Source organism: Psittacula echo (genome assembly GCF_963264785.1).
Source record: "Psittacula echo genome assembly, chromosome: 3".
Classification (NCBI taxonomy): Eukaryota; Metazoa; Chordata; class Aves; order Psittaciformes; family Psittacidae; genus Psittacula; species Psittacula echo.
The window spans coordinates 32172988-32199503 of NC_137736.1; the positions used below are offsets into that span (position 1 = coordinate 32172988).

At 39.3% G+C, this 26516-nt stretch overlaps 1 protein-coding gene across 1 annotated transcript in view; it reads left to right on the top strand.

The window, feature by feature from the left end:
• The window catches only part of DYRK1A (dual specificity tyrosine phosphorylation regulated kinase 1A), an 88763-nt gene that overhangs the window by 39916 nt on the left and 22331 nt on the right, over window positions 1-26516 (top strand). Inside the window, exon 3 of the mRNA XM_080612032.1 lies at window positions 23774-23979. Within this exon, the coding sequence (XP_080468158.1) occupies window positions 23774-23979 (206 nt within the window). The remainder of the gene's footprint in view (window positions 1-23773; window positions 23980-26516) is intronic.

Consider the following 26516-nt stretch of genomic DNA (forward strand, 5'->3'; position numbering starts at 1 on the left):
TCAGAAAAAGAGGCTGTTTCACACCCAAATCAATTGGTCAATTTTCAAGTGAGGATTCTGCAACTTCAGTTTAGAATGCTGTGTTCAGCTTTGTATTCCTACAAAGTTACTGGTAGCAAAAAGCCCCAGGCAACAACTGTTTGAATCTTGAGAAAAGCAAAAAGTAGTTGTTGTGTTTTTTGTTTGTTTGGTGTTTTCTTCAATGTCTGGAGGCATGTGGAGCTCCAGGGGAAGGCAAGAAGCGAAACTTCATTTTTTCTTGGGAGAAATCCAGACTCTATAGGCTGCCATCCAAATGCAAAAATTCTGACACTCTCTGCTGAGAAAAAGTGCCACCAAAATGTAGCTAGCTGAATACTCCACTTTTTCAATAGAAGGCAGTTTCCTTAAATAGAATTTGGGAGCTAACTTCGTCTAGAGCAATGATTTGGGTTAAAAACACTGCCAGATCTACAGTGACGTCTTTATACTTGAAGTCTTTCAGTTTGGCTACAGGTATTCAAACTCAGATGCATGTAAACACTCAAGGTATGTTAAGACAGCTAAGGAATAATTTGTGTCGTGTAACTCTGTGATCTGCAGCCTATGTAATATAAATGAAAATTCTACTTCACCCTTTTTTCTCGGAAGCAGGGGAGGGGATTGGCAGAGAAGAGAATGGAATTCTTGCTTTGCACAAATGGACCTGCTCATGGTGCATTGGTTGGCAAATGCACTCATTATAGTTTAAGAGAATTCGAATACAGTATTTTGTTGTTATACTTTGTATCACACTTTTTCCCTCAAAGATCTGAATTTATTAGCAGTATCTTTTTGCCATCAAAAATCCACATTATACTTGATAACAGATTAGCAGTAGCTTTGTCTTTCCAAGAAGCTTCAGTAAACCATTAGGAAGATGGTTAATCTCTCCCTCCAGTAAGCCTTTTGATCAATTTAGAGCAAAGTGAATTGGTATCTTATGAGCTAGTCTATGTAGCAGGCTACTTAAACAAAGTGATTTGTTCTCCTTTCAAGATTAGCTTCATGGTTATTTATCTAATGAATTGGCTGAATTTCATCAAAGAGCAGGTAATTAGGCAGGTATTGCACCTTTTGGATTAATGGACCTCTGACAGAGGTATGTCTTTCCTTGCTGTCTTTCCTTGTTCGAAGATACAAAGTGTCTGCAGGAGCTGATCTTGGAATTTTTGGAAATAAGAAATGCCTAATAAAGTTACTAGAAGAGTCTGTGCAAGATGCTCCTTAAGAAGCACCAGTATGCTCGTTTCTGAAGAGTCAGGGAGTCCCTTTCCTCCAGCTCATTCTGGGGTCCTCAGTACAGTCACAGGGGAAGAGGCAAGTATGTTAACTTCCAAGTGTGATTCTGTATGCCTAACATGCTTCTGGCCTTCAATAATTAAATCCTGTCTGTTTAGTTCCTCATCTGAGTAGACAGCATAACTAGTATCTAATGTACTTGATTACAGTTTGGATGAACGCTTCTCAATGGATGAGGTATATGCAGCTCCCCACCATTTTGGACACACACAAACTGAAGAAGGATAGCAAGTCTTCCAGTGCTTCTCATAAAGCTTTTCCTTGTTTGAACAGAGTAGAGTGGCGTATGAAGTTGCACCATTAAGAAATATTAGCATACCTTTTATAAAGAATTTTCAAAAAGTAGCTGAATTTTGCTGGGGAAAGACAAGCTAAGATATGACATGAGAGAAGGTCATGAAGACGTCTGTCCTTCCCCAGTTTTAGAACTGAGTTTAGCTTTTAGACTTCATAGATTATATACGTAGATAAATTTTAGATACATAGATGTACATTATATACATAGCTATTAAAAGTATTTCATAGTAGGAATAGATTAACTCTTGGCACCATATTCAGTTACACCAAAGGCAAGTAGGAACAGATTGGGACATATATGCATAAATTTGTATTCTTATTTGAGAGCTTTTCAAAAGCTTTGTTTGCACAGCTATATGTCTGTGATAACCGAATAGTAAAGCTCCATGTTAACATGTCAAGGTTAGATAGTTGAGTGTTTTTCCTTTGTTGTCACTAAGCCAATATACTTTAATGTTTTGTTCCTGAATTTCTGTAAATAGAAGAATTGTAGCTTCCCACAAAAGGGTTCATTCCTATTCCCTCTTCAAATAGGATATTGGAAACTTGGTAGAGAAATTTGAAGACAAAACTCTTCAACGTAAATTAAACAAGGCTGTAGGAGCCTATCGGGTCATATTCTTGTGTGGAGGGGTTCTCCCCATGACAGGAAAATATGCTGCCCTGTTTTTGGATGATGAGCACAATCTATCTCGGTCTTCTATTTGTGGAAGCTTTTAACCCTAAGCAAGACAGGAACACTAGCAAGTTTCAAGATTCTGTCCACAGATAACTTTTCTCAGGCTCAGAATCAAGCAGACAGATAAGTGTCTTGTATTCTGTGCGTTATGAGAAGGGGGATTGTTGGCTCCTATCATTAGTCTGCAGTGTGCCCTGGTGCAGACCTATGATTTGCTTTGTGGTGACAAGACTAATCTCCCATTCTCCTGACTCTTATCTCTCGTTTGGTGACACCTGTGAAGAAGCATCTTCCAAGTTTTTCAGGCCTACTGAGAATTCAAGAGATGTTCACCATAATGTCACAGCCATAAGTATAGTAGAGACAGACCATTTAGAAAAGTTGTGAGAAAAATAGCATATGCAACCAAAACTGCAGGCTCTGCAGTTAAACTCTGGGGCAACCTTATGACAGTTTTTATGGCTACAGAAAACAGTGCTGTCGACAAATACGAATGTGCTTAGAGGCTCACTACTGAGGACTTTGCTTCTCTTGAAAATCTGTGGAGGCTGAAGTGGAGCTGATTGGGGTCTCCACTGGTACTACAAACTTGTTTCTCGTGCCCAAGTAGATGGTTTGGCTTGCTTTCTCTGATACCATGAGTATTTCACAGAAATCCCTCCATGGCCTTCAGAACATGCTTATATAGGAGGACAGGTCAGGCTATGTTATTATCCATCTTCTCTACAGTTGTGGAACTCACTATGAAATAATTATCAACGCATGAAGAAGGTTATCTGTGACTTGAGTCCCTTTAATACTGTTTATTCATCATTAGTCTCTGTGCAGCCCTACCTTTCCTTGTGATTCCCATTTTGTAGCATAAAATTTAATCACTGCTGTCATTTTAAAATACTGGGTAGTTGGCTAAAGATGGCCAGTATAGTGTCATTCTCATGCGTCTACTGCTTCCATCTCTTGCATAATGGCCATTCCTCCATTTCTTCAGTCCCTTTTGTTTCCAGAGATGTTAGGAAGTCTCCCCTTACCCTTTTGTGGGGCAGAGAAAAAGAGGGGAAAATCTCTGGTGCTTTCTGTTTGTATGTGGTAGCTCTCTCTGAAGTTGCTAAGAATGGTGGTATTTCTTCAAATTCCTATGGAAGTCTTGAAGAGCCTGTTTGAGATTGACTGACATTTTGAAAGAGTTTTGTGCTAGCTTGTTCAGCAGTGCCAGTTAACAACACCACGTTGCTTTCAACCCAGATGCTTTGGCAAATAGCAGCTTCATGTGTTGCCACTGCTTGGCAAAATGACTGATGCTACAAAGCAGTAGCAGGTGGTTTGGGTTTTCTTCTGCTCATTCTGCACCAGTTCCCTGGGGTTTTTTTGCAGTGGATCAATGATAAAACAGTATTGCTCTTTTTTTTTTTTCTGATAAGGATTTTGAACCCTTAGATGTACTTGATAGAAAGTTGGGCTTAATGGCAGTCTACTGGATGAGAATGCTAAGTTACCCAGCTCTCATTTTCTTTTACAAACGTCTTACAGGTGACAGATAACTATGGTCATTTTACACTTTCCCCAAAAAATTCATCACTGTAGTAACAATAAAGTCCTTTAAAAGACTGCTTTATGACAGCTCTAGTTTATGCCCTGCTGTTGGTGACATTCCTTCTGTACCCCTTTTCAGGCATCTCTTCCTAAAGTAATTAACATGGTCCTCAGTCCAATATGTCTGCTTATGGGGGAGGGCACTTCAGACTTCTTCCCTCTTATCTTGGCATCCATCTACTTGGTGGAAAAGAGTCATGCTGTTAAAATGTGAATTTTAAAGTGTATGTTTGCCGGAGTCCTTACTGTGGTAGCTCGATGTCATACATGAAGCAGGGTGTTTCATAAGCATTGCCTGTATCATAGAATCACAGAATGGTTTGGGTTGGGACCTTAAAGTTCATCTGTTTCCAACAGCCCTGCCACGGGCAGGGATACCTTCCACTAGACCAGCTTGCTCAAAGCCCCATCCAATCTGGCCCATTCATTCCATAGAGCTGAAGAGATAAGGTGCTTTATCACACACAAAAAAAGCTTGTATTAGAAAGTTTCCTGTTCTGTGTTTTTTTTTTCCTTAAAAAAAAAAAAAAAAAAAATAAAAAGAATTTGTTGTTTCTAAATCAGATAAAATATGTTTCGTTCTCTCACTTCACCGAGAACACACTTTTAAAATTTACTGTCAGGCTGAAGCTTTGAAACGCACTGGTACCTAACCTTTTGAGACAAATTGTTTGTGTGTTAATTGTTTAACTCTTCTTGACTTGCAGTGCCTAGACCCCTGCTGATATGACATGTTGAGAGATTGTGGTTCTTTTGAATTACAGTACAGTCCTGTATGGTGCCTGTAAATGTAACAATGTTCAGTATGTGCTTATGAACTGGAAGTATACTCTGACCAGACCACTGGCACAGTTGTGTTTGAAACTCCGTAAGAATTAAAAGCCTGCAGAGGTTACAAGTTTGTTCGCATCTATGCTACGAACTGAACTTGTGATGATCTTTTCAGAGAACACAGTTGTTAGCTGAACCTTGAAGTATTGCTTGTCTGTCTAGTGTTTGGATCCCATTAATACTTTTACATAATCCCCCTTTCCATAAAAATATTCAAGTCTCTCTTCTTAGGTGGAATGATGTTCTCCCTCTGTGGAGGCAAGAACCTAAACCAAACTCATGTCTAACCGTCTGGTCAGATTTTCCTTGGTGTAGTTCATATATCCTTCAGGATAATGATTTCTTCCCTCCCTGCCCCATTTCTGCACCCCGTTTTAAGTAACCTGTCTTTTCTGGTGGCCAAAGTGTACCTTGCTTTCTCTGCATTGCTCCCCATATTGATGTCTGTAACATGCATCTTTCTCAGTAGCTTGCTCTGACAGTTAGCATGTTGTAGAAGCAGGGACTGATGGAAGGAGAGCCTTAAGTGTTGCAGTTTAAGCATGGCAATTGGAACACATTGTCTTTGATTTATGCATCTTCTGTCCCTAGAGGAGAGAGGCAGCACTTTTTGGGAAGGAGTAGCCGAGTCAGGACAAACGTGAATTCCAGTCTCTGACCGCAGAGGTTTTGTAACCTAGGCATAAGCTTTATAGATGCACGTAGCTGAAGATGTAGGCAAAATTCAAAGGTTTTAAATTTACACAACTCTGGTACTTGAATGGTGTCACTGTCATTATTATTGGTGTTGGGGAAAAAAAGCAATAGCTGTAAGTTTTTAATACATACTGCTCAGTTTATACTAGAAACAGTAAAGCATTTGAAGGAAATGTATGAATTACACTTCAAAAATAATTTTCTTAATTATAGTATTATCCTGAAGAAATAACAATACAATTTATTTTTGTTTTGTTGGTGATTTTTTTGTTGTTTTAATTTTTCTGGTTTTAAATTTGTGCTACTTGAGAGAAATAAATGTGATATGCAGTGAGTCCTGCTTTGGAGTCGTGTTGGTGTTTGGATTCATGAAACCTGGCATCACTGTCTCCTGGTGGTTTCTAGTTGCAAGTATGTGTTCAACCACACGTAAGTTTTTTCTCAGCTCACGTTCCCTGTTAGTGGGTGAACAATCCAACACTTGGTGAATTCTGCTTCACAATGATAGGAAGAGCCAACATCGAAGGATCAAAAAGCGACGTCGCTATGAACGCTTGGCCGCCACAAGCCAGTTAACCCTGTGGTAACTTTTCTGACACCTCCTGTTTAAAACCCAAAAAGCCAGAAGGATCGTGAGGCCCCGCTTTCACGGTCTGTATTCGTAATGAAAATCAAGATCAAGCGAGCTTTTGCCCTTCTGCTCCGCGGGAGGTTTCCGTCCTCCCTGAGCCCGCCTTAGGACACCCGCGTTACGCTTTGACAGGTGTACCGCCCCAGTCAAACTGCCCACCTGCCGCTGTCCCCAGAGCGGGTCGCGCCCGGCACGCGCCAGGCGCTTGGTGCCAGAAGCGAGAGCCCACCTCGGGGTTCCCCCCCCCACCCCCCCCAGGCTCACCGTATAAGTGAAAAAACAATTAGACCATTGTGAGACATGTTAGTTTTACCCTACTGATGATGTGTTGTTGCAATAGTAATCCTGCTCAGTATGAGAGGAACCACAGGTTCAGACCCCTGGTGCATGCGCTTGGCTGAGGAGCCACTGGCGCGAGGCTACCATCTGCGGGCTTATGTCTGAACGCCTCTAAGTCAGAATCCTGCCTAGACGTTTGATGTTGTGCTGTTGTGTCATTGGTCACTTGAGATTGACCCAGGAGATGACAGTCTTGTTCAGAGTGCAGGGGTAAAGCCCTTTCCAGATCTTCATTAGCGAAGACGTGCCTTCCTCATAGGAGAAGGAAAACTCCTATTTTCAAACCGGGGCTGATGGAGCTCGTCTATCCTTGTAAGGTCTTCCATCTAAGAGAAGGACACTCTTACAAAACCCACGACCTGAGGACTTTGCTGTCACCGTCCTAGCTGTCTAGGCCGTGGCAGATAAACCTCAGGTGTAAAGGGTGGGGCCAGTTCTGCGCATGCTGCGGCTCACCTAAAACATCCATTGCGCAGGCTGGAAGGGTTTACTCCACTTGCAAAGCCCTGTAGCGACAGGCGAGGGTCGAAACGGCAGGTGACAAGGTGCACTGGAGGCTGCAGGTCCTACCTTGCCTGAGGGTGGTTCAGGCCTTTGGTCGCTCGAGCTTGATCCGGGAGACGACAGTCTCGTGCGGAATCCTCCTGATTGCCTGTGCAGCTTTTCTCCAAACAGTTTTGCCTATTCCACTTGCCCTTAGTCATCATGCTTGTAGTGAGTGTGGGTAATGTCCTTCCCAAATCTTCGTTCGCGAAGCCAAGCCATCAATCAAGTTTTTTCTTATTGAAAGCTAGTACTTCAAAATGAAACAAATCATAAGAAGTAATTACTTAAGCTTAGAACTGTGTATACAAAATACAGAAATTATTACAAAGGCAGGAAATTGGTCTTTCAAGTAAGTGCTTTGGAATTGTGAGTTTTCACTGTACTTGTGAAAGCTTGGTTTTATTTCTGATTTAAGTTGGAATTTTCTGTGATGAGCGATAACTAGATATGGAAATGTTACAACTTTTTACTGGGGAATGATCTGTTGTTTAATGGCTTAAGAAGTCTGAGTGCAGTTTGTCAGAAAGTAAGGACTGGCTTGAGACATCTGTTAAAAAATGCTGGTGTTAGAGTATCAGTTATCAAATCATTGAGAACACAGCAGGAAAATTATTTAGTTACAGTTTAGAGCTTGTGAATATTTTATGGGGAAAAAAAGACAGTTCTAGTGCTTCCATTCTACTTTGGAGTGAGGAAAAACCTTTTTGAATGTTATGCTTATGACCTATAATATAGATTAATAAGGACACCGTGGCTAGGAGTTTCTGAGTATGCAGTTTTTTAGAAATTATACTGAACTTCTCTTATTAATACAGAGGATAAAAACTGTGTCCTGTTTCCAAATGCAACATAACTGCTCTGTTAGTTGCCAATGCTAAGCATGTACGGTAAGTTTCAGTTTGAGTGGAATTGGCTATTTTAAGATGATATGTGAAATCAGCCATTGAAGGCTTTCCCTGGAATCACCACCCCAGCAGATTCCCCGTAATTGAGGTGTAATTTATAATGGTAGATTTCCTTTTGGTGATTGTTCAGTTTGTCATTTAAAAAGCCTTCTGTATGTGTATCTGAGTCTACAAAAGGCTTCTGTTTGACATGATTTAGGTTTGAAATAATATTAATTTTTGTTCCAGCACAGCAATCCCAAATAAAGTGATTTATTAAGTTTGAAATTAGTAAAGGAAAAAGACTTGCAATATCAACAGGGCTACACATTATCCAGATCTTGCAGGTGGAAGGAGGGAACATAGCATAAGTTCTGGAAACACACACTTGCCTATGTACAAGTAATTTCTTGTTTAGAATTTATTTTAGAATTTTCAGCACTTTATCAGGTGAAATCCACCTTTATGGTAAGCACCAGAATGCAAGTTGGACTGACATAGCACGGTGAAAAAGTTTGAAAATACACATGGAGTAGAGTTAAAAAGATTTTGTGTCAACTCACAATACTGTATTTATTCAAACTACGAAAGTACTTTCAGATCCTCCCCCTAGCTCCTGAAAGCTGTTTTCTTTGGTCAGGTATTGAATAATTTATATCATGTGAGACTGTTGCACATGATGTATTCATCCCTTGTTTAGCTCTTACATTAATGGTTTGGCATGCTAGCTGTACATTGATATGGTAGATGCTTTCCATTTTTTCTCTACCAACTGTTTAAATATATCTTGTGCCTCAGTAACTGCAAATGGGAAATGACTTGAATTATTCTATTTCCCTTGATGGTTTTTGTGCGTAGGAAAAGATTCCTTTTATACATATATATGTATTTTTTCAATGGATTAAAGGAGAACATTAAAAATTATTCACATATTTATGCTAACCTTAGTTCTGTTCAGCTAGAAATGCATGTGGGATCTGAAAAGTCAAGTTTAGGCATTAGGCTAGCTGTTAGCCACAGGTACTGGTTAGGTACAAAATACTGGGTGTTTTTCATCTCTTATACCAATTGTATGATTTGATGTGTTGCCATGTAGCAAGCGATTTGTAGTCAGTCTTTAATTAGTTTTGCACTATAAACTGAAAATTGTAAGTAATGTTATATACATTCTCTTTGGAGGTGGGTGAAAGAGAAGGCAATGCACCAGCACAAGAAACTCTTACTTAACTGCTGATAAAAGTGTTACTTTGAGAGCATAGTTGAGCAGACTAGGAGAATGATTAGTGCTGCAAGGTACTGGCCCAGGCTAGATTGCTTGGAAAATCTTGAAAGCCTGTGGTCAGATAACACTCTGCTGCTGCTTATTGCTGCTGCTGCCGCACTGTTACAGGGTTTGCTGGATGAGCATAAATCAAAAAGCAGTAATTTAGTTTAAAAAACTAACATGAGATAAAGAGTAGACAGAACTGATTTTCTGTATGTATCAGAGAGGTTAGTGCACATATGAAGAAAATTGCACGTAATTTAGGCCATATAAGGAAATCTTTTAGTAGTTTTACTATTGTTAAAATTTCCAATCTGAGGTTGTTAAATTTTCTAAACAAGGGAACCAGTAAAACTTTGATTTCTGTTAGCATCAGGCTGTGGAACTGACATTTTGGGCACTTTCAGAATGCAGATCCTGTGATTCAGATCGAAAAAGTTTTGAGTGTCATAGGGATAGACAAAGAAATACAGATCCTGTCTCCTCTTTAGCAGTGACCCAGGTTAGTGGCTGACAGAAAGTCGTAGCCCTCCTTCAGCTGAGCAGCGGGCAGAATAGTGTCACAGTCCTTTGAGTGTCTGAGGCACAGAGGTGGCTGCTGCTGCTGCTGCTCGTGTCCTGTACCTGGTGTGTACCTGGGCAGGAGATGTCAGTTGCCAGTGTCAGGCCCCTTCCACAAGCCCTTGAGAACCAGAAACACGCCACCACCAGCCTCCCAGGTGAGTGAGGTGCAGTAGCACTTTCACATCCCCGTCGGGCTTTGGAACGTGAAGTAAAACATGCACAGGATCACTTGCGTCTGCCGCGGTGTAGAGGGAAGCTGTGCGGTTGCGTTCTGCTTTTGAAGAGAGAGGCAATTGCTTCCAGAGTAAGTCTGTCGGTCTTTGCATTTAGAGACTTCTTTTGACGGGGGTTGAGCGATGCCGGTTTTCAAAACACACATCTGTGCGTGTGGGAAGGGAACCTCCTGAGGAGTGTTGGAAGTGGTGATGGTCAGTAGCTGATGCACTCCCTTGTATATTCGCACTGTCACAGGCACAGACACTTAGTAACAAATATTCTTCTGGATGAGCTTTATTTTGTAAATTGGTGGGGGGAAAATCGCTTATTTCTTTTTTTTTTTTTTTTTTTTTACTTCAGTTTCTTATGTTCAGTTTGGACAAATGGACTGAAATTAATTTGCTTAAAATCTGTCGGTGGGGTATATAATAAAGGACGTTTGTTCTCTAGTGTTTTTCCTCTTCCTTAAAAGCAAACAAAGAGAAATTTGGTGCCTGTGAAAAGGGAATGCAGTATGATAAATAGCACGTACTGTCTGATAGAGTATAGAAACCCAGATAATTTCACAAGGTGATCCAACTAAGGCAGTGACCGGGAACTTCCCTGCTTTTCAGCCTGTCTGTTGTGCAGAGCCCTCTGAAGCGTTTTATCAGAGCGCTATTACAAATGGAAGCGTCCGCATAGGTTGTTCTTCGGCTATTTTCGGTTCTCGCCCGTGCGGACGGCGTTATCGAGGCCGTCCCGGAGCAGAGCTATTTTGCGGGAAGGGAAGTTTAAATCCTAATGCAGCGCTTAGCTGTAATCCCCGTGTATCATGACTGCATCGCCCTGCCCTTGCGGTGGGGGTGAAATGTAGAACAGGAGTCTAATCCTCGGTAGATGGAGCTAATTTTGCTTTAAACTTGAAAGTGTTAACAGCAACTTGAAAATGTGACAAAGCTCAATCGCATTTCTTGTTTATTGCGCGTTTTCCGATTGGACAACGGGCAGCAGCTCTGCCCTGGCAACTGAGGGCTGCGATTTGCATAGCCCCCGCCGATTGGCCACTTGGCGGGCGAGCTCGCCCAATCAGGCGGCGGGGTTCTGGTGGTAGGCTATGCTAATTACCCGCTGTTGCTGGGGGTTCGGGGTGGTTTCCGCGCGCCGTGCCGCTGCTGCATTGTGTTGCCTGGTGAGCGGCGTTGATAAATGAGCAGTTAATGATCTGCAGCGGCGCCCGCGGGGGGGGGCGGTGTCAGTGCTGCGCAGGCTCGCCGCTCGCAGGGTTGGCCCGGCCCGCTCCGCTTCCCTGCGGGAGAGGGTGCCGATGGGCGTATGTGTGTGTGAAATGTGCGTGTGCAGATGTACACCGCCTTCATTAGCAGGAAAATCTGCACTGGAATAGCTTGAGACCACGAAAGAGTGCTGTGTGCATGGAAGGGGACTGCGCTCGCTCCTTTCCCACCTAATTTCTCCCCCTCCCCACCCCACTATTTTTTTAATTAAAGTATTGAAGGAACCAGATATATACAGAAAGCGTGGCTGTGGAACGTTAATAAAATCAGTTTTAATATCAGTACTTTATGAAATGCAGTAACCTCTGTATCTGAGATAAGCATCTGTAGCTGGTGTGGATATAAAAGAATCTATTTCTAGAACACACACTTGCCTTATAAAAATGGTGTGTTCACATGTCTTCCCCACCGCCCTCAGGAAAACCCCCCAACGACAAAAATCAGAACCTCACAGCAAAACCACAAACCCCACCTCAGCTATAACAGTTCAGTCTGGATATTTCATTTTGCTCCCCTATATATCATTCGTGCCTAAGAATATTGGGAAAACTGATCTTAAAATATTTTTGTTGCTTGAATCTGCATCTGTTTCTTTTCTTTTTTTTTTTTTTTTCTTTCTTCTCCCCGCCCCCCCCCCCGTTTTCTAAACCTGCTTTTTCAGTCATGGACTAGTTCACCTTCTTCAGTCCTCTTCCCCAGTCCCTCCCTCTGTCTTTCTTAGCTGTCCAAATCATGGGCTTTCTTTGTCTTTGCATAACTACTCACATTCTTTCTGTCCGACTCAGTAAAACTGACTGTAAGGTTAATGAATTATTAAACTGAGTAAATCCATCTATATTGGTTCCATGTTCTCTTTCTTTTTTCTTTTTTTTCCCCTGCATTCCCCTTAGCATAGGTATGAATATGCCCAAGCTTTAATACCACCTGGCATTTACTGGTAATGGTGGAAATTACTTCCACTGGAATATTTTTGACCAGGTATAACTGTGGTGTCAGCAGATTCTGGATCCTTTTGAGTTCAGCTGGAACTGGAATTTTAGTAAAAGTGGTTCTATTTGGCAACTATTTTATGTGTAATGTTTTTGAAAAGCGTTTGTGCACAAAATAGTTTTTAAATTTTCACAAATTTGGATTCGTTGGTACTTTGATACCTAGAGAACAGACAGCATTTTCATGATTTAATGCTTGTAGTTAGGACTAAACAAGTTCTGTTTTTTGAACTAAAGATTGGAGCACATTAGTTCAGATGAGTGATAGTCTGCAGCCATTTGCAAGTTGCGCTCATCATGAAGACCAAAGCTTGCTGTTAAAAAGCAGCATATGAGTAAATCTGATTTTTAACTTGGTGGAATTTTAATTCTAATTTTTTTGATTATTTTGTAAACCTTTCAGAAAACTGAGAGTAGAAGTAAATCTAATTGCTCCTGGATAAAGCAAATGTTTCCTTTTAATAGGGAAACTGTGATTTATAGTGCTTTTTAGAAGCTAAAAACTATGATAAAATACAATTTGTGTGTACTTGGAGTTTGCTGGAAGCCTTCTGAAATGTGTATGTTGAGATTCTTTTATAGCATGTTTAATGGAACATCTTTCATAAAGTCATATCAGTTTGAACTTTATGTCACTAAATTCCAGTTGTCTGTATTATGAGATTACCATGATTTTATTTTTCTCCTTTACACTCTTTCTACTTACTGAATTTGACAGAACTTTTTGTAAAAAAAGTGTTTTCTGTTTGTACTTGTGTTTTTCACAGATTGCACTGGGAACTGCAGGACAGGTGTGGGCCTTTCACCTAGATTAAGTATGCTTATGTAGCTAGAATTAAGTAGTTGTTTTAAAACCTTTGTTTGGAATAATATTCACACTTTGTTCTTTGTTTCTCTTTTAAAAGCTGTTACGAACTTTCACCATGATCATAAAAAAATAAATCTCCATTTCCCCCTGTATTTATAGTCCCTTTTTTTTTTAAATGGCAGGCTTTTAATTAAATTAAAAAACTTAGAAACCACACAACCTTAGAATAATTGCATAAAATCATAAAAGAAACTTACATTTGTTGGGGGAAGATAAAAGAGAAGTATCAGAACCCTAGCCTAGGCACATTTTCATCAGCATTGCTGTCCTCTGAAAAATCCTAGTGTTTTACTCTTTTGAGTATTTTATTAATATATATATATATTTAGTTTTAAAGCAAATGTCCTTTAAATGTGGTTTATTAAATATTTAATAATTAAGTATTGTTTGCTGAGCTGTTTGGTTTCACTTACTCATTTGGCATAATATAAATACCATGTTGGGCTGAATCATCAGCCAAACTCCTTGAATTTGACCAGTGTTTCTCAAGCAACAGGTTTATGATGAAGAGTTGGACAGAGTTACAGTGTGGCACTGTGCATTAGAAGAAGATGAACCCTTCAATAATAAATATGTTGGTGTGTATACAGTCGCACAGTTGAGAATATTTCTTCTCCGAATACTGGAATATCCTCTCTTGGAGGATCACATGAAGGCAGTGTGTCAAAAGGGAACTTAGAAAAGTAAACCTGTCACCCAGCAGTAGAATAAACAAAGTTGCTGATGTGAAGCCTCAGTTATTTCTTCGTATCAGTATCATTGCTTCTTTGCAGGAGGGCAGCTTTAATTTTTTGTTACTACTCAACAGGGGCCATCAGGTGAAAAAGGCAAGTTCACAACAAACAAAAGGAGGTGCTCTAAATGCCACCTGTGATTAAGCTGTGGAGTCTGTCGCCTTGTGATCTTCTGGGTGCTAAAACCTGAAATGCAAAAGGTAGTTCAGAAAGTCTGCGGAAGAAAAGGATGTATAATGTGTATCACAGAATCAGCTAGATTGGAAAAGATCTTCCAAGATCGTCAAGTCCAGCTGTTACGTCAGGGCTGCTAAGTCCACTGCTAAACCATGTCACTAAGAGCCTATATATGTATAAATACACATTAATCACAAAGGCTCTGCTTCATGTAATTCCTGGACTGGAGACTAGCTGAATATGTGGGGCATCTACTGCTGTATGTTCATCCTGTTCTCTTCCAAGATGACTGCTGTTGGCTACTTTCAGAGGCAGGATGCTGTTTTGCATGGATCTTTGGTTTGATACGAGCAACTCTTATGTCAGTACCCTGTTGCTTGAAAGAACTGGTGCTTTTCAGTACTTAGTCCAACATGAATCAAGTACCCCTTCTTCTTTGGTTTTATTTGCAAACAGAAATGAGCACCTGTTTGAGCCTTCCCTGATTTGGTTTACTTTTCCCAAATTCTTGAGACTTATCTACTAGTTACATTTTCCTTGTCTTTGTAAAGTCTTTGAAATTCTACATATACAAAATCAGAAGTTTAAAATCATGGGACCCTTTTGTGTTTAACCTGTGTTTCCCTGTTTTGAGTTTGCCTGCTGAGGTTTTGGTAGCTTGAGGCAAAAGGGGTGGCTTCTGTGAGAAGTTTTCTTCTGTACAGCAGGATAAAATCCAGTCTTGTAAGAATATTGCAGAAGGAAATCGATGTTTGTGAATGACATGGACACAAAACCAGTGACTACTGTATAGAATGTATATGCGGAGAGTAATAATTTTATTTGGAGCACAGTCTAAGGAGTGTCAAGAGATATTATGTTAAATACAATGCAAATAAAAAGATCTAGTATATAGCAACCTCTATTCAGTGAGTGCTACTTCCATTCCATCCCTTAAAATAAATAGGGTATTCATGTAACTAAATATCATTATAACTTATTTAGAGTCACTAAATTAAAACTGTGGAAATACTCCGGTGTTTCAGAACTTCTGTGTACAGTATTCTTCAATTCTAGTTCTCTTTCAGGACAGTGTATACCTAAGTGGAGCCTTCTGGTCTATGTGAAGACCTGTACATAAAGTAAATTCTCGTTGTTTACTTGTGGGGCTGTAGATCTTTTTCAGGTGTGCTCTTAGGCAGCCTGCTTCTCAAGAATAGAAATGTAAAAGCAGAGTTCTCATAGAGTTTCAGATATGCACTTTGAAAGTCAGAGTACTTGTGTTTCCTGTAGGTTTTATCTGACAATTTTGTCAGTCTGGGTCTTCATTTAAAAAAGAAGGTATTTTCTCAAGATTTTCTTAGTTCTAAGATTCTCCAGATAAAACTCAATATTTGTAAGTTAACAAAATACAGATTTATATAGTGTTGCCCGTAGATTAAATCATAAGTTGCTTATGAGTTTTAGAAATTTCCTTCTCTTGTTGTGGGAGGATTATAGTGAGCAGTGGCATTTAGTTTTTATGATAACCAGATTTTGAAGTGCCTAGGGAGAGAGTCACACCACTATTTCTCGCCACTGCAGGTCTTAGCCACTGTATTTCTACAGTAGAGGGAACTAGTGTCCCCTGAGTACAGGCCTTACTGCACAAAAGCAATAAAGTGTGTGCATGCAACTAAGTCCTGCCCAAAGTCCACCTCCTGCTGCAGCTCATCCAGGGAAGAGGATAGCCGAGATAGGTGCAACAGTGTCGGAACAGCTAATGAAACCTACTCTTGACCTGTCTTTTCTCCAGGTTTCTTGCTCTGTCTCTGCCATACAACCCAGACACGTGATATGCAAGTCATGTAAAAAATCTGCAAACTGTTGGGAAAGACAACACCCAAAAGTAATTTTAAATCACCTTCTAAGCGCTCCGTCTTCTGCGCAGGTCTGTTAGGAAGGAGCACCAACAGCAGAATTCCGTGGGCTGGATGTATTGGCCTGCTCAACATGGTGGTTGTTTCTAAGTTTGAGGTTTAATTTTGCTCTGAGAGAAAGTAGTGTTTGGCATTTCTGTACAAGGAAGTTGACTGAATAGTTATTGTAGACTAGCTTCTGAAGTAGCCATTCTTAATAATATAATTCCTCCACAATAATATAGTTCCTTCTCTTCTGGAGGAACTAGTGTGGGATATTTATAATGGAGTTGTTTGTTCTACAGTAGCTGCTGCAGGTAATTTCCTTTTGTTCCCTGGGTTCTCTCAAGTTTTCCTCATTCCAGAGCAAGCTGAGTGAGGTCCGTGTGCCCTTACATTCTCATGTGGTCATTTTAAATGCAGCGCATGAAGACAATGGGCAAAGCAATGTTTCAGTAGAACTGTAGTTCACTTAGAGTTCAGGTTGTCATTTGCTTGTTGCTTAAAAGATGATTGCTGTAAACTCTAAAATACCAAGTGCTTGACATTATTGTGTTGAGGCAGAACTTGTGTAGGTCTGTCCTGTCTTAAATGTGGGTTTATTTTAACAGGGAGTTCTCAAGATACAAGTGTTTGTTGCTCACTGGTTTAGGACGTGGTGGTACAACACAAGAGGTGATCAGATACTAAAGCAATGTGGAGATTGGTCTTCTCACTTTTCCAGACTCATTTCTTAGGGGTACAGTGTAATAGCTGAGGTATCATATAATGCTTATTGGTACTGAGAACTTTTCTGAAGCATGGATTTTGAAAACCGAAGTTGACCAGAACTCTGCAAAACAATTAACTTTGCAGAAAAGGGTGGATCTGATGTAAAGGAAGATGGCCATTGAGCTCCTTGACTAATACAGGATTTTCTTCTAAAAGATATTTAGCTGTTTTCACATTCTTTAATTTGAATTTATAAAAAACCACAAGCAACAAAACCCAAGAAGGTAGATGCCTTCATCTGTGGTGGCATAGCATGGATTGGAAATAAAATATTTGAAGTCTGAACCAGTCATATGCAGTACTGAGAACTGACAAAGTTGGTCTGTGGTGTAGGCCCACAGGCTCTCGAACTCCAAGTGTGGAAATGAGAATGCCCATTGTGGTGAATAATACAGTTCACACTTTTATTCTGTAGTCGTATTTTCTGGCAGGTTCTCGTTCAACTGCAAACATATCACTGAGATGGAGTACCTTTGCACATTGCTGAATGACCCAAATAGCGGATAGCAGTGATAGAATAGAGAAAGGGAGGATGAAGTGGGATGGAGAGGAGGTGAAAGAAAACTCAAAACATTTAGGGTCAAAACAATGATCTTTATAGGGAAAACATTGAGGAATAGCAAGAAAAGTTCTAGCAATGCACAGAATGAAAGAAGATAAGTTGTGCAGAGGAGAAAGTTTCATACTTCAAAATGAGATGACCCTGCAGTCCAGGATAAACCTCTAAGGAATATTGCTACTGATTCCAATTTAGTTCTGCGTTATTTCTGCCGTTAAATGCTATTGTGCCATACTTCACAGGTCTTTATATGGGTCCAATAAGAAATTCTGCCTGTTCTATGAGTTGAGTTGAGCAAAGAGGTGGGGAAATGGGGACAGTGATGCTACTAGGAAACAGCCGGTGTTCTGTGGAAGTTGTAATCACTGTCTGGAAGTCAGATGCAGAGGACTTGGGTACAGAAAAGGCCATGAAGTTGTTAAAATTTTAAAAGAAATCAGCTACCCAGATAGCAGGTTAGTGGTAAGTTCTCAAACATGGGGAATGACTACATTTGAACTTCTAAAAGGATAAAATAGATGGGTGGTGTGACTGCTTTTACCTGCTTCATCTTGCACACAGTCAGTAGACACTAAAATATATTTAAGGCTGTGCAAAGGTTTTGTTATTGAGTAGAGAATTCTCTATATCCTGGTGTCATGAATTCAAAATCAGCTGCTGCACTGGAAGATGCTTTTGTCAGTCTTGAAGGCAAGCTTTTATAACTTAACATGTCAGTTTTAATTGCAAGGTAGCTAGATATGAAGAAATATTAAGGGAATGTAACTTCTTCTCCCAAGTACCAAGTGGTAGGACAAGAGGCAATGGCCTCAAGCTGTGCCAGGGGAGCTTTAGACTGGATATTAGGAAAAATGTCTTCACTGAAAGAGAGATCAGTATTGGAACAGGCTTCACGGGGAAGTGCTGGAATCACCACGCCTGCAAAAAACATGTAGATGAGGTCCTTAGTGACATGGTGTAGTGGTGGACTTGGCAGTCCTGAGGTAAAGGTTCAACATGATGATCTTAAAAGTCTTTTTCCAACCTCGTTGATTCTGTGATTTTTCTAATGTTCTAATGATTTTAATGTGAGTTTGTCTCCTTTTTTATCCTTCATTATGAGTACGCCTAAATAGAATACTTTGGTAGAATTGTGACAGAGGGACAAAGAGAGTTACATACATACCTCAAAAAGCACATTATATATTTAATTAGTTTGGTGACAGAAATGTGAAGAAACCAACTAATTGCTATGGGGATTTTCAGATGTAGTCTCACCTGACAGAAGAGCTGATGTAACAACTTGGTGATTCAAACAGAGAAATACTGTTACTTTGTGCTGATGTTTGTGGTACAGAATTGCAGAACCACTGAAGCTGGAGAAGACCTCTGGCAGTCACCTGGTTCACCTACCACTGCTCAAGCAGAGCCACCCAGAGCTGGTTGCCCACTACTGTGACCAGCTGGGCTTCGAGTATCTCCCAGAATATGTTATCCACAGCTTCTCTGGGCAAGCTGTGCCACTGCTAAGTCAGTGACTGTGGGAAAGGCTGGAGCATGGCTTCCAAATTTATTAAGCATCAGTCTGTCTTGTCCGGAGAACACTTTACACAGCACAACTGTAGGGAAAATTCAGTTGACATTTTTTTTCCTTAGACATCAAATTGGAATGACCACAGTTTTTTTCAGAAAGAGCGAACCCCTCTTGGGGGTGGCACATTGTCACCCGCAACTCTTTACTGTTGATTGGTGAATATCTGTGCCTTGCTTTATGTTGAAAGGAGCAGGCCAGAAATGCATTGCATCGATTGCTTACCTTATGATATTTTGGTGAGGTCTAAATGAGTTATGTAGGCTAATGTCTAAATGGGAATAACAGAATCTAAAATGGATGAGGTAGGAAATTGAATTTTGAAACTGCATTGAGTTTTCAAAAATCTATGCAAAGTTGTACCAAAATTTTTGCTATATTAAACCATCTGTAGTTCATTTGTAGACTGTTCAATAAGCACCATCTCAAGTATTTTTCTACTTCAAAATACAGATTTCTTTGGTAGTTGGAAAAGTCATTTAAACAAAGCTATTTTGAATGAGGGAAGTATTTTCCATCCTCACCTAATAAAGAAATATATTCTTGAACTTGTGCTCTTCCGCTGTGTTAAGACGATACTTTAAAGAAATAAACCCTAGCTCCTTCCATATGTCAGGGCAGTCCGTTTTTGCAGTGCCTGTATTTTCAGATAGTTCTGAGTTACGAACCCAACTGGAAGTTAGAATTTAAGTTTTCTCTTATCATCACATCTGTGCTGTTAGTCCCCTTTTAAACATTTTCTTCTGGTTGCAGTTAACAGCTGTTTGCTCTAACAATAGTGTAGCATTGTATTGATGCTGACTTATTCCTCACTTGCTAACTTTCCTGAGACAGTAAATTTACAAAAGCCAAGAAGTTACTATTGCTGCCATTTACATTTTGCTTATATTACTGTGTGTGCACTGTCACTAATGAAATAGAATATTCTGAACAGCTAAATTTCGGAAGGGCTGTTCTGTTCATGAACATAGGAGAAAAAGGAAATTTCAAGGCTGAAATAAGGGATGTCTTCTGTAGCTGGACCTTCTTTATGACAAGTTTTGATTTAGTTTTGTCATGGGCAAATAAATGTTATTTGTACTTCAAGTTGTTATAGTTTACAATAATACATAAAGGTGCATATTTTTATGCCATTTTCTGAACTAACACATTAGGAAAGGCCCATTTGAAAGATAATTTACCCATTCCAATCTATATCTCTTCCCTTAATGTGCATCATGCATAGAGATCTTGACTACTTTTTGTCTTCTGTCACTTTGTTTACTTCCCAGGGTGCTTCATAACATGTAATAATTTAAACTTACAGTGGTTAGAAAGGAAGATTGATGATTGAGCAGACCTTGTTCCTTAGATAGTTTTTCCTGTAGAAGTTATAGATGTGGCGTGGCATTGAGCTCCTGTGGATTGTGGAACTCCCGTGGTGGTCAGTAGGTCACTTTTTTTATCTATTGGCCCTCCCAGTTAACTTCAGCCAGCAGTTTTGTGAATATCAATTAATGGATGTTCACAAATGTTTCTATTTCTATAGCTGACTGACTCCTCAACCTAAAACGAAAGGTCAATTCTAGCTAATTCTTCTTTCTCCCCTTATTTCTTCCTAATGTGTCATTAGGTGTTTCTTGTCTCGTAATAGTAAGTTATGAGTGTTCTCTTGGGATTAACTGTCCTGGAGTAGGATTGCAGGTATCATGGAATAAAGTCTGAAATGTGGCAAGGGCAAGTATTTCATCAGGGATCATATCCTGAACTCTGCTTGTTTTTGTTGATAGTTAAGATTGCTTTTGGCACCAGAAGACTCTGAACTCCTGTGTCTCTGTTTCAGTGACAGTCAGAAATCATAAATGAAAATTACTTGGCTACTGTTCTTTCAGAGCCTTGTAGTTACAGTTTTAAACTTTTGACCCAGGTAGTTCTTGCTTACTGCTAACATGGCTGAGTGTTGATACCCCCATCTTCAGAGAGACTATTAAAATGCCATTCATATAGCATAGAACATGCTATATGAGGTAGCAAATTTCCATCCGTCTACTTCACGTCATGTGACTCTACTCAGGCTCTTGTGTTTAATAATGTCCCTCTTTCTGAATTCAGTACTGCTCTGTGAAACAAAAGCAATGGTTTAGACCAAGTTTCTTGTTTAATACAGTTGTGATTTATGTATATTGGCATCATAGGTTGTCTGTGACTTCCCTCCAAGTTAGACAGATAACTGTTTGTTAATCATGAACATTTAATTTCAAAAAAAACCCCAACCAGAATTGAGTTGAATGAATAAAATATTTGTCAAACTGGGGTTCTTATAGAAGCTTTCGTTGTGATTCTGGAGTCCAGATGCTTTGTTACAAATTATGAAGCTCTCTTTTCTGAGGCATGGATGTTGAATTAACTGACTTGATCCAGCTGACCATCATCAGTTCGGAAGACCAGGAGAGGTACAGCTTTATAGTCCTGCTAGTGGACTTGGGAGAAAAGAGTGTACAAGAACGGAAAGTTGCAAGTTGAACTGAAACATTGGTATTACAACTGTTCTTTTGTGAAATAGTTATACTTCTAGTCCTGTGAAGTCAAATTGTAAGTGAGAACTCCCTGCTTCTGGGATTTCTGTGTGGATATATGGGAGCTTTCTGCTTTTTTAGGAACATGTGCAAGTGCATTTTAATTGTTACCTAAGTTGCTTGATATCTCGTATGCTGCTGGGAAACTGTGGCCTGAGGTTAAAAAAATGCAAGAAATTAAACTTTTAAAGTAATTGGCTTAACAGTTTGGAATTAATGGTATTTTTTGACTGTCCAATTTAAATATTGTTTTGACTTTTCAATCAGCAAGATGTTGCTAAGTGAGATTATTTGTGTTTCAGGTTAAGCAGAAAATCAGCAGAAATTAAAAAAGCAAAAAGTAGACATGCCAGCAAATGTCTTACATGTATTCACCCGTTCTTGCAGGACTGTTCAGTATGTCTTGAAAAGTAAATGTACACTATATTTACCAAGTAGTATAGATGGATGAGTAATTCTCCAGTAAAAATGGAGTTTAGATTTTAAGAAAATACAGTAGTGAGAAAAAAAGTTTATCTACAGTTTTTACATGGTCTGACATGCATTAATATATAAAGGAACAATGGTATCTTTGAGAGAGATAGCTGATGCATTAGAGTCTTTGCACATATTTTCCCCCTGTATTTAAATGTAAACTCCTGAATTTCATATTATATAATTTTGAATTTCAAAAAGAAGGCAACAATCTGTTGTCCAGTTCCCAGGTGAACATAAGATGTTAGTTGGAAATATCGAAACAGAAAAAGATGCAAGTATTTTTAAAAGTTTACGCTAAGACATTTAACTGATATTTTCACTGTATCTTTAAATATTAGAGGACAGTTTCAAAGCTTAGTAGGATCTGTATTTGTGTTAAAAATCACAAGCAGTTTTTAATGGATGTTTTACAGAAGAGTTAGAGTAATTTTATGTGCAGTGTTAAGTTGGCTTAGTTTATAGGGGTTTTAGGTCAGGATTTTTTTTTTCCACCTGTAAGGTCATCTTGATACTTCATCGTGCCACCAAAGGCACCAAAATGCACACAAAAAAAGGTTTTCATCTGTCATAGTTATTTCATGAAGGTTTGAGTTTGGGTTTTCTGTCCATACCCCTCCCCCCTTTATTATTTTTCCCTTTTAAGTAAAATGTTTGAAAATCTAATGAAATACTGTGAAAATAAGTGGGTGCTTGTGGGCAACCAGTTCATTTTCCAGAGTAGCTTGTTCTGCTGGTCTTTCAGAAGTACTGAATTCTAACAGTGGAGTAAAATACCAGTGGTCTGTAGGTGGGTATTTATCATACATTTTTACTTCAGCCCTCTTAATAATGAAAAGTCAAAATTAAAATTCAAATTGATGGGTGGTGTTTATATATTTTTTCTGCTGCTTACATTTTCTTGTAAGATTTAGATTGAAAGGGAAGTTGGGATTTCCCTTGCTGGTTAGGTGCTTGATTATTTTACATCTTGCTTCTAAATTCAGTCTTTAGCAGTAATTGTGCTTCCAGATTTCAGCTTCTGATTCCACATGTATTCCTTCAGCGGCAGTGTTGAGTGCGATGTGCCTCGCGGCTTGTCTTCTATGTTGTACCAACATGAAACCATGTAGACAATGTCACCCCTCTGGAACAGTCATCAAAAACTGAAAGAATGTGTGTTAAATGTAGAATGTGCTGAACTTCCATTAGTGAACAAAGAAAAACAAATTGTACTTTACTGTGTTCTCCAGTGTTAGAGGAAAAATCAAGATGCAAGGAGACTATGAACCAATGAAGTGTCATCTGACAGATGTCTGAAACAAGAGCTGAGAGGTGCAGGATCTGTCCCAGTTAGTGGCAGATTCTTTGCCTGTGGAATTTTGCATTTTTCAGGATGTTATGGAATCTAGTACTTTAGCTGTACAGTTTGCCATTCTTCTGCAACTTGAGACCAAGTGTTTTGTCTCTTGCTTTGCAGTTACTTCTTGAAGTCTAATTTCACTTTCCCAAAAAGGAATTAATTCAAGTTACAGTGTTTGCTACCTATAGCTTGATAAACTCAGCAGTAGGAGTCAAGAAGCTGAGTACAGTGTGCGCTGGAAGAAGGGCGGAAGTTAAAAATGTAGGCAATGTAGGCTAGTGAGCTAAGCGGTTTGTTGGAAGATATAATCATCTAAGGCCAGGGAAGATGAGCTTTTTTTTTTCTTTTGGTACAGGTAGTCCAGAAAGTTGCTGTGAGCAACCTTAAAAGGCAGAACTTGCGTGTTTTTTCTGACTTTCATGGAATCCATACACAAAATTCATATCTTTGAAAATAACCCGACAAATTCTGAGTTATGACACAGATGTTAGGAAAGAGACAAATAGAAATTAATGATTAATAAATAATCACAATGAAATTGGAAGAAGCATTTCAGCTAGGTAATAATTACATGAGGATGATCTCTGGATTTGTTGTGTATGAAAACTCTTGTGTATGTTGAAACAGTGAAACTATTAGTGTTTATAAGGTCTGTAAGCCAGGAGAGGGAAGCTAACTGAGGTAGGTATTTTCAAGTCATTAACTGCACTCACCTTGTCTTTGCAGGAGGAGAGACTTCAGCATGCAAACCTTCATCTGTTCGGCTTGCACCATCGTTTTCATTCCATGCTGCTGGCCTTCAGATGGCTGGACAGATGTCCCATTCGCATCAGCAGTACAGTGATCGTCGTCAGCAGAACATAAATGACCAACAGGTTTCTGCCTTATCGTATGCTGACCAGATTCAGCAACCTCTAACGTTAACAAACCAGGTAAGTGATAACAAAAAAAGTAATTCTAGATGTAATATTTCTTTCTCTAAATATATTGTATATTCATAAGTTACAGGATCAGGGCATACATTTTTGTCGTTTGGTTCTGTGTGGTGGTTTGTGTTTGGTTTTTGGTTTTGGTTTTTGTTTGGTTTTTTAAATTTTTTTAACTAATTAAGTCTTGACTCTTCAGGGATGGGAGGATGAATAAGTTTCTGGTACGTATTTATTGTGATTATTCTACTTCTAACATTTATTAAATGAGAAGGGAGAAAAGTAGTCCAAATGGAAAGTTGGAAAGAGAGTTTAATTATTTTTTTTGTTAGGTTGCTTTTTCTTTTAGGATTGTTTGATGTTAGAATGTGATTGTTTATGACTTATTCTAATGGACAGTGTTTTAAAGCAGAGTCACTGTTTAGTGTATTTGGTTGGATGAAAGACAGTTTATTAAGGAAGATACACTTTATTTGAAAGAAAAAGCAAAATCTAAAGCTATGTGATCATTGGGGTTTTGCTACTACTAATTTACTACTTAGTATTGCAGAGAGGTAAAATGAACACAGGGATTATGCTGATCATGGATGCTTTTGAGCTGTCAAGATTAGTGTTTCTTCTGTACTGCTTTTTTGTTGCTAGAACTGCTGAAGTAGTATTGTCCTGTGTAAGAGATTATTCTATTGCTTCCTTAAAAATGGCACAGCCCAGTTGTGGAGACGTGAATTCAGATATGTTTCAAAGCTTAAAATTCAGAATTCTCTAAGTCACAGCTTCAAAATTTGGTGCAGGATGATAAGGCATGTTCCACTTAAAGAGGATGGAGTGTGATGCCTTTTGCTGCTATCAGATTCAGGTCTATTCCTTGTATTCAAGATGGCTTCAGTAGATAAATCTACAGTACCACCAAGAGACACTCTGTTGGTATTGCTCTGTAGGAGGGCACTTATGCAGAAAGAGGGAAGGATTAGAGAGGATGAGAATGGTCAAGCTAAGTGCAAGGATATTTGATACTAGGATTTGGAGATCTGTAATGACTAGAGAGGGCTCTGTGAAGTCTGGCAAAGAATGTTTTTTACTTTCATGAGAGCCACTCAGTAGGAAGAGTAAATCTGTTCATATATAATGGTATTTAGCTTGAGAAATCTACAGAGGTATTTTGTGTGACTGTTTTTTAGGTTAAAGGTTCCCCATAACCTCCACAATGTGGTTTGGGTATCAGTCAGCTGGTTGAGAAAAGTTACTGTATTCCTTAAACCCTTCAAGGTGCTTATCTGAGCGCTATGATCTGGCATCATATTTGTGAGCTTTAGTGTACATCAGTGCTTAGTTGTTCATGTTTTTAAACCAAACAGCAAAATCAAGGCACTTCAGGACATAATGCCATCAGTTGCTGTTTGTTGTCACAATGGCTTTAAAATGGTAGCTGAATAATAGAAAGTTGAAGAATAGTTTTTGGAGAATAGCCAAGAGTTATTGACCAGAGAAGGCAGCCCACTGAAATGAGGATGTAAATGCAAGGAAAAAGCTGTAGTTGGATCTGGGAAGTTACCCATATGAAGAAATGATCAGCTGGCCACCTTGATAATGGCATTCAAGCTGTCTTCGCACCTAAGTCTTTTCCAGTTCTGTTTTGGTTTTTCTGCATTATTCTGTTGTCTTATTTTACTGTAATTGCATTGCAGTCTTAATAGATCTCTGCTTAAGCAGCTCAGAATTGTTACTCCTTTATCTTTTGTGAGCTGCTTTCAGGACCCCTGACTTTGACAGTGGTCAACTTTTTGAAGTCTTCTGACTACTTGCTTTTTGGGACTCTTTTCCTCCTTCGAGTTATTGTGCTTTTCCCATCAGCAAGGCCCATAAAGGGTTCTCCAGGTTGGTATGGAGGTTCTATATGAGCCTCTGCTGGGAAGTCTCAATGGCTTTTTGCCTTTGCATTGGTTAGTCTGATCCACAAAACCAAATACAGCTAACATCTCTATGATAGAAAGTCAGATCATCAGCTCTGGTCCTTGTCTCTGCAAAAAATTTTTCTTACTCTTTCTATAGCCCTTTTGTCAGCTCTAGTTCATCTTGATTAAAACATAACTCTTAAAATTTTTCTTCTTATGAAAGACATGGTCCTCTATTGCTGAAGGCTTTGTTTTGTGTTCTATTTCTCCATTGCTGTGGACTACCATCTTACCTTCTGCTCCAGTTGTAATCTGCATACCGTTTAGGTTTTCATGTTTAAATGATACATACATCTTACAGATTCTTTCTTTATGACGTTTCTACAGGAATCCTTTTTATTCAGGATATTGCCTTGAATGTGCTGCAGCTTGTCCTTGATAAAAGCAGTTCTGTTCTGTATATGTCAATTCCGAGAAATTCTTGCAGAGATCATTTTCTGAACTGTCCTCATGCAGTTGGTTTATTCCTCTGTTGGAACCTCCTCACCAGTAGCTCTTTCTGCTGTGTGCTTATCTTTTTTCTAAAGCTTCTAGCATCAGACTAAACTGTTAGTAATGGCAGCCTCTCTTCAGTCACATAAAGTGACATAG